The sequence below is a fragment of the Tinamus guttatus genome, unplaced genomic scaffold (assembly GCF_059628265.1).
Source record: "Tinamus guttatus ecotype Peru unplaced genomic scaffold, ASM5962826v1 Tinamus_guttatus_pri_ptg000240l, whole genome shotgun sequence".
NCBI classification, from domain to species: Eukaryota; Metazoa; Chordata; class Aves; order Tinamiformes; family Tinamidae; genus Tinamus; species Tinamus guttatus.
In genome coordinates this window covers 5,301,722-5,314,667 of record NW_028288774.1, presented here as the reverse complement: position 1 = coordinate 5,314,667, position 12,946 = coordinate 5,301,722, and the positions used below count along the sequence as shown (strand labels likewise).

General features: G+C 41.7%; 1 protein-coding gene across 1 annotated transcript; it reads right to left on the bottom strand.

Annotated features, from left to right (window-relative positions):
- Nucleotides 1–1,239: 1,239 nt before the first annotated feature.
- On the bottom strand, nucleotides 1,240–4,426 carry FGF19 (fibroblast growth factor 19). Its single transcript, XM_088525938.1, has 3 exons — nucleotides 4,186–4,426; nucleotides 4,010–4,113; nucleotides 1,240–1,575 (listed from the first exon to the last, which is right to left on the bottom strand). Exons 1-3 carry the CDS (start codon nucleotides 4,424–4,426, stop codon nucleotides 1,243–1,245), a joined length of 678 nt encoding a protein of 225 aa, XP_088382064.1. The 3' UTR covers nucleotides 1,240–1,242.
- Between the last annotated feature and the right edge of the window lie 8,520 nt (nucleotides 4,427–12,946).

Sequence of the window (12,946 nt, the reverse complement as noted above, 5' to 3'; positions counted from 1 at the left end):
AGTGCTAGGTCAGAAGAACACTGGTGTTTCCAGTACAGTTTCTTTGTACAGAAATCTCTATTATAAATGAACCTTTAGAAATGAGCAAAATCCCTGAACCTTTTTTTTTCCACATTATTTTTCTTGTTGTTTTCAGGTTTCTTATTCCTTAGTCAAGTTGTTGCAACAAGAAAACTGAACTGAAGGCATCAGACATTTACCTCTTGGCCGTAACATATCCACAATCTTTCCTTGCACGGTGAATTGTACGACTGACCCAGTTCTGCAGCATTCAAGTCACTAAACCGATTGGAAGCCTGAAAGGCCTTAAAGGAGCTGCTGATATTTCAAGGTAAAACATGAAAACTTATTATTATGCAATTGATTTGACCTATACATCATCCATTTTCAGTCTTTTTCTCCATTTGCTAAAGACCTACGTACTTATATACAACAGAACTTCAGTTACTGAAAACTAATTTGTTGGTACTACTCATTTCCTATGATGAACATAAATGTGTACACTTTTACCCACATATGGAATTCTTGCTCATGTTAATGAGGAGTCTGCATTGAATGATGCAGGCCCCACAGTAAACAAATTAGCCTATAAAGGAAATCAAAGATCCAGTTTTCCAAATTACCCCTTAGCAATAAGGGAAGAAAGCAATATTTCCTTTTCTTCCCTTATGTCTTAGGGGAAGAAGAAACACAGCATGCAAGCAGAATGTTTTTCACTGTTTTCCGAAATGTTTTCCAAAGAGAGTTTTCCCAGAATGTTGTCAGCAGCTTTCCAAGTGACAGCATTTACCCTAGTTCACCCAACCACATTTGCTAGATCTTCCTTAATCCTGTTTTGTTCCCAATGTTTGTCTTTAAGGCCTATGAACCTAAAAGATGATTAACCTCCCTGTGAATGAAAAACATTTGCTACATTTGCTCCTGTGAGCAAAAATTACAGGTGGATATATATGGTAATGAGCTTGGTATAGAAAAATTATAATTCTGTTGTCACCACTGTAATGGGGTAGCTTTGGTGGTTTACTTTTTCATATTGAATCTTTCTTTTCCCCAAATGAAGTATGGATAGGGAGGCAATTCTCTGGAATACAGCCTCTGAGCAATCATATCTTCCAGGTATAAGACATTGTAAGCAAAAGTCTGGCTCCATACAAAAAAAAAAAAGTTCAAAATACTAGTACATGAAAAATTTAAAGCCTGTAGTGTTCTGCGATTTCTTTGACATCAACTTTGTAATTGGAGTCATTTCTGAAAGCTTGGGCTCTTCACTGGAGACAGTTTGGAGGAGATTCCAAAGGGATCCATGCTGTCAGTTTCAAGAGGCGAGGAATACACATCTGATTCAAAAGCCTGGCTATAATCACTAAATTCGTCAAAGTCTGTTGACTCCACAGGCACAGTGTTGATCATAGGTAAAAAGTGAGATAGTGGAAGAAAATCTTTTCCCTTGGACTGCTGTCTTTGCTTTGCACTGCTCAAAGACACAGAGATCCCATGTTTCTTTGATTTATATACATTGTAGCCATCTGGGCGTATCTCCTCTTCAAAGGAACAATCTTCAGTAGAATAGCTGAGCTGAAGGGCAGGGAGGAAAGGAAAATTATAAATATGCCTACGGGCCCTGTGCCTGGCAGCTGCCAACACAGAGATGTGAGGAGGCTGGCAGGTAGGATGCTGGCCCTTGTGCTTCCACACATACTTCTGCTCTGAGCACAGAATAAAAAGCATCTTGATTGTCAGTGCTCCTTCAGATAAACTGCTATTCATTGCTGCCAATACTTAACTGTAGTCATGAGACCTAATCCAATAGTCCTGGAGTATAAAAACTCTATTTCTATCAGAGATTTGCTTAAAAGTCTCAGGTTCAGGTCTGTAGAAAGGCATCAGTGTAAAGGACAGCACTTACACAAACATGTCTATCAGAAAAAAAATATTAAAAAGGTAGCTGCCAATGTTTTTACTCAGCGTTAATAGAAATTACAATAGAAACTAATTAATGCAGTATAATTTTCCCATTAGATATCAGTTAGAACTACATGTTGTATAAGAATGTGAGTTCAAATTTTTATAGAAGAATATATTTAGTATGAATTTATATTAGGTATGAATTCATACAAATGCATTTGTGATATACTGCCTGGGTATTAGGATTTTTTTTTTTCTGTTGGCAGGTTAGACCTTTACAGGTCAGTATATATCTTACAGCTCTTGTGTTATTTCTGGCTCAGCTGCTACAGGTTATTGAACTCTGGTCAATAGAAGCCCATTGCTGGTTATATTTGAGTCATCAGTGATAAAAGCATTCTTACATGAATGCTCTACTTATCCAGATTTAACTTAGAACATAGCTGATACTTTTAAGTCCTTTCTCAAGCCCCATCACTAATACAGAGTACAATTAAATGTATGAAAAAGGTGCCTTTTTAAAGGCACTTTTCCAACCATTCAAGTAATTCACAAAAAAAGGCATTTTCTCCAAATGGAATTAGACAATATTTATCGTTTTACACATATATCTACGGGGGGTGGGGGGTGGGGGGGGCAAAGTACAAATAGGATACAAATTGACGGTTCAGTCATCATCTGACTCTATTTTTATGAGTTTTCAGCCGTACTGATGACAGGGATGAAATACAAAGACTTCTTGAGCAAATTTGGATTACGAATCACACAGTTGTTGATTATGATACCCTTGTATCTCAACTATATCAACCATAGGCTGTGTATATAATATGATAAGCATAGCATGAGCTTCTGCACAAACCTTGTTTGCTTGGCTGATAGTGCAGAGACAGTAGCAGCCTCAGCATTTTTGGTGCTCAGAGGGGTATAGCTAGCAACACAGGCAGATCTTGGAGCAAGCGGTCTATAGGAGAGAGAAACTGCAACTCTCGAGAGAAAGCTTTCCTTTACGTGTTTAATTCTGCTCACTTATGTGACTTTTGTCACTGAAGCCAGCAAAACGATGCTTGAGAACAAAGCATACAGATCCTGTCTGCAAAGCCGATATGGATACAGGCCATTATGTCTTTTTAAAACATTGTGTAATTAATACTATACATCAATAAACAGTCTCAGTTAAGGGTCACAACTTTCAAAATGCTGTTAAGAAATCTGTTTTAAAATTGTGTACCCACTACAGATGCAGTCTGTAGCTCCAGTGCTTAGTTTTCACTGATTATTTTGGTTTGGATATACATTAAAGCTTTAAGCTAATAATTAAGCTAATAATAAATAAGCTAATAATTAAGCCAATAATAACTAAGCTAATAATTAAGCTAATAGTAGTGTATAGATCGTCTGAACCTCAAGACCTGTGCACCTTTGGTGCATTGATTTACTCTAGCCAAGAAAAGTGAGGAAATGCAGAAGGGCTTCACCTGTGTTATGGACTTGAGCAATAATCTCATTAAATCATTCTTGCTCTATTAGAGACACTGAGAGTTTTGACAGTAGGCCAAGTTCTTGCCCTATTGAAATCAGCAGAAATTTTGCCAGTGTAATCAAAACAGAATGAAATGGTGTTTACTATGACTAGTAACAAAAGTACTCCCTTCTCTGTGAAACAGGCTTCTCTAAAGCAGTTAGGCAGAGGCTCAAGTGCTGCCCTTTATGTTCTAGGGCTGGAGCTCGCTCACACAGGCACAGTTTGGGTGGATGATTATGCTGAGCTGATGCGCTGGAGGAAAAGTGTGAGCGAAGAGCGTTGCATCAGAGCCTTGCTAAAGTGCCCAGCCTCCGAGTGGCCTGCAGTGCGTGGCTGTGGTCCAAGGAGGGTGACCGGTGATGGTCTTTAAACGTAAATTACATTTTGCTCTGTATTGTAGTTTCAGAAAGGGAAATAGTAGAATGGTAGGAATAGTGCTAGGAAGCGATGTTTTGGTGTGCTGTGCTCCTCTAACAGCCCTGGGGGCAAGGGACAAAATCGGGCTGCCGAAGGGAGGTGGGGTCCAAGCCGCGTTCGCCCCGCGCAGCCCCGGCCGCGAGGAGCCCCCAAAGCGCCGCTCACCTGTCCGCGCAGCCGCCCCGCCTCGTCCATGCAGAGGTAGCGGGCGCTCCGCACGCCCTTGATGGCCACGGTGCGCACGGCCACGGCGCGGATCTCCAGCAGACCTGGCGGGGAGGGAGAGCCGGTTAGCGCCGCCGCCCGCGCCGCAGCCCCGCCGCCCCCGGCCCCGCACTCACTGTGCGGGCTCTGGCTGCCGGCGCCGTCCACGCGGCCGTCGCCGCCGATCCTGAGGAAGCAGCTGAAGAGCCCGTGCTTGCTGGCGGTGTAGAGGTGCCGCAGCCGGATGGGCTCCCCCCAGCCGTAGTTCACGTGCGGGCCCGCGTCCGAGAGCGGCAGCGAGCGGGTCCCCACGGCCAAAGCGAGGCCGAGCAGCGCCAGCGAGGCGGGGGACGGGCCCCGTCCCCGGCGCTCGCCCATCGCCCCCGCTGCTCCCCGACGCTCTGCGAAGCGGGATGCAGGGCAGACGCAGCCGCCCCGCCGCCTTTTATAGCTCCCTCTTATCAGCCCGATCGATTCGGCTAAATCCAGTTCCGATATAGAGCCCATTTCATAGCAGGAATTGGTCGGATCAGTCACTCCCCCCGAAAATATTGATCGGGTGACATCATTTCACAGGGGACACCCTGCAGGCACTCCCTCCCCGTGGCACCTCGAAGCTTCCTGCTGCCCGCGTGTGCAGATGCATACATGCACATAGCCATATGTTTTGAAGAAAAAAAAAAAAAAAAAAAAAAAAACCTGCGGGCTTGCGCGCAGGTGGAGGCGCGGGCTGTGCGGGGGCAGAGGAACGGGAGGCATCGGGAAGGGCAGAGAGCGGCCGCCGCGGGGGCCGGGGCGCGCGGGCGGAGTGGCCGTGCCTTTAAAGTGGGATGCTTTGCACGCTGCTCCGAGACGGCAGCCTCCGGCAAGCACAGCGCGCCTCCTGCCCCTGGCCGCTCCGCAGCGCGCTGGGCTGCCGCGCAAACAGCAGCCGCGCGGCCCGGGGCCGGAGCCGCGCTGCGCCCTCGGGGATCGGCGCGGCGGGCCGCCCCTGGCCGCCCCGGGCCCCGCAGCCGCCGCCATGCCCGGCCGCGCCGCTAGGGGGAGCCTGGCACCCGGGAGGCGGCGGCAGCGCGGCGGGACGGGGCGCAGGGCATTTGCTCGGATCCCGGAGGGGATATGGGTACCAGCGGGGCTTGGAAAGGAGGTGTCAAGAAGGATTCTGTCTCCCGCGGGACGCGTTAAACCAGAATTTCCCCAAGGCGAGCTTCCCGCCCCCAGTAATGTCTCTGAGACCATCATCTGCCCGCCAGCTCCCCAGTACTTCTTTTACACCTTTCGCTGCACGTTTGTTTTCATCGTTCTGTCTGTGCACTTGTGCATCCATCCTGTGAGCAACCACAGGTTGGAGGTAATAGCTCTTGCTCCTGAATTATCTTAGCCTGGTGAGACTGTGTGCAGGAAGCTCATGCAATAGCCCAGAGCTTCTGCAGGATGATGGCCTGCACTTAAGAATGCTTGCCTTTATTATCGCATGTATCTTAGAGTCCTGCAGTACTATAACACATCAGTTAATTAGAGTTTAAATGACCAGGGTCTTATATCCAAACCTCTCTAGAGAAAGTAGTTAGATAGCACCAATTATTATGAAAGCAACTACTGATTTTGAATGCATCTTTTTTTTTTTCTTTTATGGTTACCCTGAGACACGAAAAGGAGCTCAGTTTTCTCTGCATGGGTGATGCATAATTTAGGAAAATCAGGAGCACTTCATTTTCAGATGTATCTTCCAAATCATGGGCTGACTTGAGAAGTGCTGGTCTTTCAAACACGTAAGTTTGCAATATTATAAAAGCACTAAATAATACCAAGGAGTCTGAGCACCTCATTTTTCCCTCTCCAGAATTTTGCAGCATTATTACATACTGTCACAAAGGCAGTTCACTGCCCTGCAACCCTGGGCCCCACAGCAGTTGTGCATGTAACTCATCCCAGCTACATATGCATTCTTTAGGGTATTGAGCACCCCCCACACAGAGGTTAAGGACTGAAGTGAGCCTGAACGGCTTTTGCTCTGTTTTGTTGTGCATCCCAGTGAAGAGAAGCTATTTCATTATTACAGTTGGTGTTATACTGTGGCATTAATAATATTTACCATCATCGTGCATTGTATTTTCTTCATGAAGAGGTCAAAGATAGTAAAGACTTGATGCTTGCAACTTTTTAAATGATTTTAACAGTATTATTATTCCAATGTAAAGATTAAAAAAAAGGGACACAGAATTTGTGATGGCAAAATTATTTGTCCTAAGTGATATTTCAAATCAGTGAAAAAGTGAAACATTCTTACCAATTGAGAGCTTTTAAAATTATTTTCATTGTTGTTAATGCTGATGTTATGTGGACTGCTGTTAAAAGGTCCAAATCAAAAGAATACGGAACATTTAGCTCATTTTCTGGAATTGCATCTCTTTCTATAAAATTATTTATTAGTTGTCTGAGACGGTAGTATTTAATCTAAGCCATGCCGTTTATCCATGTTCCTCTGCAGCCAGCGACAGAGATAAGCATCTCCAGAACTTATCTGGATTGGAGAGTACCAATAGTGCCAACCCAGATAGTCCTAGCTAGAAACAGGTGTTCAAGAGAGATGAGATAAATTGTCTGTAGAGGTGCCTATTTCCTTAATGGCTCTGGAAAAAGCCTAGATGATTAGCTCAGATTAGGTACCTTATTTTTAGCTAAAGCTAAATGAGAATAATCTCTCTGTATATACACTGTTTCCAAAATATCATAGCTCTAAGATAGAATTCTAATTTCCATTCCTGTCTATATCACTGAACTTTCATCATTTGCTGGCATCTTTTTACCAAAGTTCAGGAGAAAGATACATGTTCATACAATTATCTTTGCAAAGACATTATAGGCTAAATCACATGATCCCTTCCAGTGCTGGACCTGCTTTCTGCCTTCCACAGAGCATTCATCAAGCAAACTCGTAGTGTAGCACTTTTTGCTTTTCTGGGTTGCAGAAAAAAAGAAAGAAAAATCTTGTAGAACAAAAATATATCCTGACCAAATCATACACAACTGCAAAAGCGGTTTCACCTGTTGTAATGAATCATTTATTTCAACTGCACTTTTCAGTGCTCCTATGTACTTTCTGCAGAATAAGAACTTCAGATTTTTGTAGTGCTACAGTTGAACTAGTGTATTTGGGAAGAATGAGACTACCTATGTGTTCAAAGCCGGAAATCCAGAGCCCCGGATCATGCCAAAAAGATAATTGAGGGTTTGTGCCTAATTAGGTGATAGAATTATTGGAAGTAACTGAAATAAAACCAAGCAAGGTTGCTACAAATAATGATCAGCAAGAGGGCATGGCAATGACACATTTGTTCAAGGGAGTCATAGTAGCCCACCTCTAGATCAAAGGAAAAACTACATACAGGGATGTCATTCAAAGCTGGATGAAGGTCAAAAATGTGATGAACTAGATACATCTAGGATGGGGATGCATCTGCTCGAAATTAAAATAACTTAGAGTATCTACCAAACATTACGGTGTTGACTTTGGTTGTAGGAGTTGTTGGGAGCCTTTGGGGTTTCTTTGGGCTTCCCCACAGATTTAGGAGTAGGTGCTATGTTAAAGTGATGCTGTAATAATTCTGAGAAGAGATTTTTGGCTCCTTCCCCTTTTCTCTGAGGTCAGAAGGGAAAGATGAATTACAGAGATTGTAGTAAGGTCCTGAGCAGAACTGCAGTTATCAGTGCTACTTCTGATTTCTGGTTTCTGATTTCTGCTGTAGTTCCAGAAGTGTCAATAAAATATTTATTTGCCCCAGTGGCAGAGGGCCAACGAAACAGTCCTGTCCTTTCTCTTACGTCCAGAAGAGATGGGCATGTTAGGCAAATGAGGGAAGGCAGAAGTGAAGACACAGTACACTGTGAAATGTTGTTATTTGAGCATGGGAGTTGTTCTATAAAGAGCCTTATCAGCACAGCACAAGTTAAAAAACCTGCCTAAGAAGGAGAGGTTACTCTACCATATGTCAAGGACTGCTCTGCACCCCAGCTGCTTCTGCAATCCAAGAGGCATAAAGGTGACAATATTTCTTTCTGGGCTGTGAATGAGGGCAGAATTAAGATTCCACAGTTCCTGCTGCCATCTCCCGCTGATGGGGTGTCATACAATAGGACAGGCATTCACAAAAGCTCTTCCTAGATATCACAAGTGCAATAGTCCCCAGTGAATTAGGAGGATCCAAATGCATCAGATACTTCAAGATTTTCAAATAATCAACTTCCTGAGGAGTCTCTGCTTTGCTCCACAAAAGTCAATCAATGCCCTAGAGCGGTGTTCCTACTGTAATTTGTAGTTACATATGTTATCGCTGGTTCTCTTTAACAAATACCTGCAAAGGAATAATTTCAAATCTCCCTCAGGATTCTGTTATCTAATGTTTCTTAACTATTGCTGTCAGTGAATGTGTTCCTGAGAGCCGCACTTAGCCTGGAATTGACCTGAAACTCTCACAGTCAAATAATATCTTCTGATAAAGCCTACTCTAACACTCATCACAGTCCCTTTGGCTTCAAATGGCCAAACTGCATTTCTTTCCTAATTGAAAATAGTTATTTCATAACTTGGAAATACTTAATCCACCTCATATTCTCTGAAAGCTTTTGTAGGTTTGGTGCCTAAGAAGTGTTAATGATTTTATGGATGCATGCTTTGGACAGCAGCTCTCCACTTAATCTACAATAGCTCTCCACTAAACAGCACTAAATCTAAAACAAGTCTGAAAATACCTTGGATGTCATTTTGGCTCTGTGAGGAAACGGCCTGCTCCTGTTTGTGTTCTGTTCGTAGGTGTGCTTTAAGTACTGGACAAGTGAATGCTATTTGCAAAGTTATTTCCTGGTAGTCCTTGGCTTACATGTCCTTTTCTAGCTTGGCCTAGGAATTTATACTGCTGGATTTTGTTTATGCAACAGTTCTGTGAAAACCAAGAAAAAAGTCTCCATTTTTTTTCAGAAAAGAGTAATTCCACGTCATTCACATGTCAGTCAAAGCCATCCATCAAACATTAATTTCACTTTTTTCTTGTCAGTGGCTAGTGTTTGCTTTGTGACCAGTTTCAACTCCTGCTCCTGAAGGAAATATTTTTCTTTCTTTCAGTAGATAGAGAACAGGCTATTAGAAGAAGATCATGTACTTCAAGAATAAGTTTGCTATCAAAGTGGAGCTTCCAACTCTCAAGAGTGTGTGGTCAGAGCTGTGGTTCTGTCCAAACTTCCCAAGTTCTAGAGAGATGTGGTTAATCCCATGGCTCCATCCTGATATAGCAGCAGTTGTCAGGAGGTGAGCGCTTAGGAGATCATTAGGAAGCTGGGAAGCACGAGGGCTTCAGCAACAAGCCCAGTTTATACTGGCACATTAAACCAAACCTGACAGTGGAGAGATTTCACTAAGCCCTGTCTGGGGTGAGTTTGTTCTGTAAAGCTCTGGCTTCATTGCACTGGAGGCCCAAAATTGTTTTCTTAGTTGACAAGGACACTAGGTGGGGGACTCTTGAGGGGTGATTTATGAAAGAAGTAGGAAAGAGTTTTAGCTATGGCAAGATCAGGCACCAAAATTCTCCTGTAATATCAAAATAAATCTTCTCTTAAAGTCAGGCCTCCTATATGTCATCAAATGTGATTCTCATTTTTCCTGACGATGTATGTAAAAGAGATATAAAAACAGTTTAAAATGTCAGCTAAGGTCCACAATTTTATTGTTGCCTGTTATTTCATGTCCCAAGCTTTCTGATTATCATGGAATAATGACTTGCAAACTGGGGACCCGACTGATAAAGGGTTAGAGAGATGTAAATCATCAGTGGATGCTGATGAATGTTATGTCAAAATGTCAAGTCAGTGCACAAGTGGGAGGTTGGTGTAATGCTGTTTCACTTCCTGTCATCACTTTTGATTATTGTAGTGTTGCAAAAAGGACTTTTGCTGAAATGATGAAGCCCTTTATGAAACTGTTTGAACAAATGTAAACTCAAACAGGTACAAAGTTTCTCAATGTCATAGTTTGACTGTTAAGAGTACTCTGCACATAGCTGAGTCCTCAGCTTCTAGAAGGTGGAGTGATTCAGTTAAATTTAATAGAAGCCTTTCTTTCACCTCAGCCCAGGCTCTAGGTCTACAAACAAGGAGAAAGAAGAAATAGCATTCTTGTGCAATTCATCTAAATCAGTTTAAGTAAGCAGAGTTACTTCACCTGGATTTTACCAAGAGTTATGGGATATCTCCACTCCGTCTTCACAAGATATCCAAGCTCGATCCTTAATATAGCTGAGATTCGTCATGCAAAAGTTTGGAGAAACTTCAAACTTGTGTTTTGAAGTTTTTCCACTTGAAGGTCATATGAAATAACTTGCTGCTGAAAGGAAGCCTACCCCATGGATGTGGGGTAGCTGCGTGATTTACTAGGAATCAGTAAGCTGAGTTTATGGTGAATAGCTTCCTCTGATGGTGCTTATTGCAGTTTCTTAACTAGGCACATTTGCTACCAAGAAACGTAACTGAGGGCCATTTGGGGTCAAGAACTGAAGGGCAAAGGTTACTGAAGCATCCTGCCAATGCAGCTAAAATCAACTTTTATTTGACAAAGCAGAAGTAACATGGGATCTAGAAGAATAGTATTCAAATAGCTAGTCCATCCAAAACATTGCATTTGGATTGATCCTAATTAGCCATAATTTCCTAGTTTAATGGCCAATTAAAAGGCCATCTGAAAGTAAGAGAAGCAGAACAAATCAGCATGGAAAAAGCCTGGATGGTCTTTAAAAAGTAATTCAAGTTTACTTAGGTTTTACACATTTGACTAGTGAGAAAACTAGGAGGTAATGGATGTCTTAATCTGTTTGGAAGTAATTCAGATTTATCAAATAACTTCAGTATGAGATAACGTCTGAATCATCTCTGAAACCCAAAGTGAAATGCCTGCATTAAAGCAAATAACTTAGCCACCTAAACACCACAGTCAAAGTAATGTGAAATCCCCAACTATCTGCCTTGTCTTTATGCTTTGTGCTTTGGCCTGATGTCAAAAACAGAATTTCAGCTCAGTATTTCTTTTCTGTGAATTTACAATTCTGATCTTATTTATAATGGTGAGAAGTATTCTAGTTTACCATCTTCAGTCTCCAGATATTTTTATTTTAAATTCTTTTTTTTTTTTCCTTTTTCATTTTGGAAACAAAATCAAGTTCCTTCGTCATTATTGGCTCAAAGTGAGAGCAAAAATGACCTAGGTTCTTTCTTGCCTGAAGGTACAAGGGAGACCCTTGCATAATAAGAAGCAGGGACACCTCAGATCTTGAAGCAAACAAGGGAGACCAAAGTGTTGAGTAAGAAAAAGTGGAGTCTCAGTACCTCTTGCTTAGGCATCAGTCCAAATTGGCCTAGCTATAGAAAGATGTAACTTTTATACTGCTGCTGATCAGAAGGCAGGACTGGGTACTCAAAATTCATATGCTCTTGAATATGAGTCTGTTGATTTAGGCACTCATTTTGCAATGGGGCTTATGAAGATAGACTCCCATGCTAATTCAGAATTTGACCAATTTCAGAACATTTCTAGAATGGGGCAGGAGTTCCTTCTGTAGTTCTATCTGGGGAATCAAGATTTCTTTCAATAGTAAAGGCTCACTGAGATCTAGATACTGCTCTTTATCAGAAGTCTCCAGAAGATAAAGCCTGTAGCACATCAAGCAGCTATCTCTTATTGCAGACTCATTTGGCAGGGAAGCTTCTATTTCTAGACATTAGACCGTCTTTTACCCTCTATTTTGACTAATTGGTCACGTATTGCTAGCAGTGTGCTTTGGATTTGGTTAGGCAGATGTGTCACTGATTGTATTATATTGTAGAGGGAAATAGCCAATACTAATGAAATGAAGAGCAACAGAACTATAAATGGTCACTGCACAAATGCATCCTATTCATGGCTGCAGTAGCCATACTAGTATTCCATTATTAGAAGACAGCAATCTCCCATCTGCCTTTTTTTTTTTTCCCCTGAAATGTACAGACAAGTAGCAGTAATAGTATGGATAAAAACACTCCTTGCACCATCTTAGGGAAAAAAATATATATATGAAGCCCCACAGTTCGGTCATTCACTTTGCATACTGACTGTCTGCCACACAGTACCTTTAGAGCAACATTTTAACTCTGTTTCCTGAAAAGGTAGTGGCAGACGTATCAACTATTGCTTTTGCTAATAATTTACACCCTACCCAAGTTCCTTCCTGAAAGATACACTGAGAGATGGTGTAATTTCTGTAGAGCTACAATGTCTGTTTGTCACTTTGCAGTGTAACAGATCTTACAGATTTTTTTTTTCAGTGGTTATTGCAGTGGTTGCTCATGGGTAGTTTGCATTTCAGTTTGACTTCATCATATAGTACTGATTAATAATAGTAATGATCAGTTCATGTTCAGAAAAATACTGTTAATACTTAGTTAAGAAAAAGAACTGAAGGCCTTCTGTGGAAAGAATACATTGGCTTCAGTAGAAACAAAATCAGACATTTAACGCTTACTATTATTAATAATAAATTATATGTAATGCACACTATATTGTATTAATGTATATACTGTATTAATATATATACTGTATTAGTACATATAATTAATATGAATACATGCGCATATGCTATACGTAATTATATAGATAATGCGTACAATCAATTATAAACAATCTCAATTAATATTTATAGCTGAGTAGCAACTTCAGGCTTTGCCGTGCTTCACATTTTACATGCGTACACCAATAAGCAAGAGTCTAATGTTTTACCTTCTGCTTCCTTGATGAGATGATACACAGACAATGAATTGATTTTATAGTCTCCCCATCTGTACATTTATTCCATGTTACATATGTGAACACACATGGCT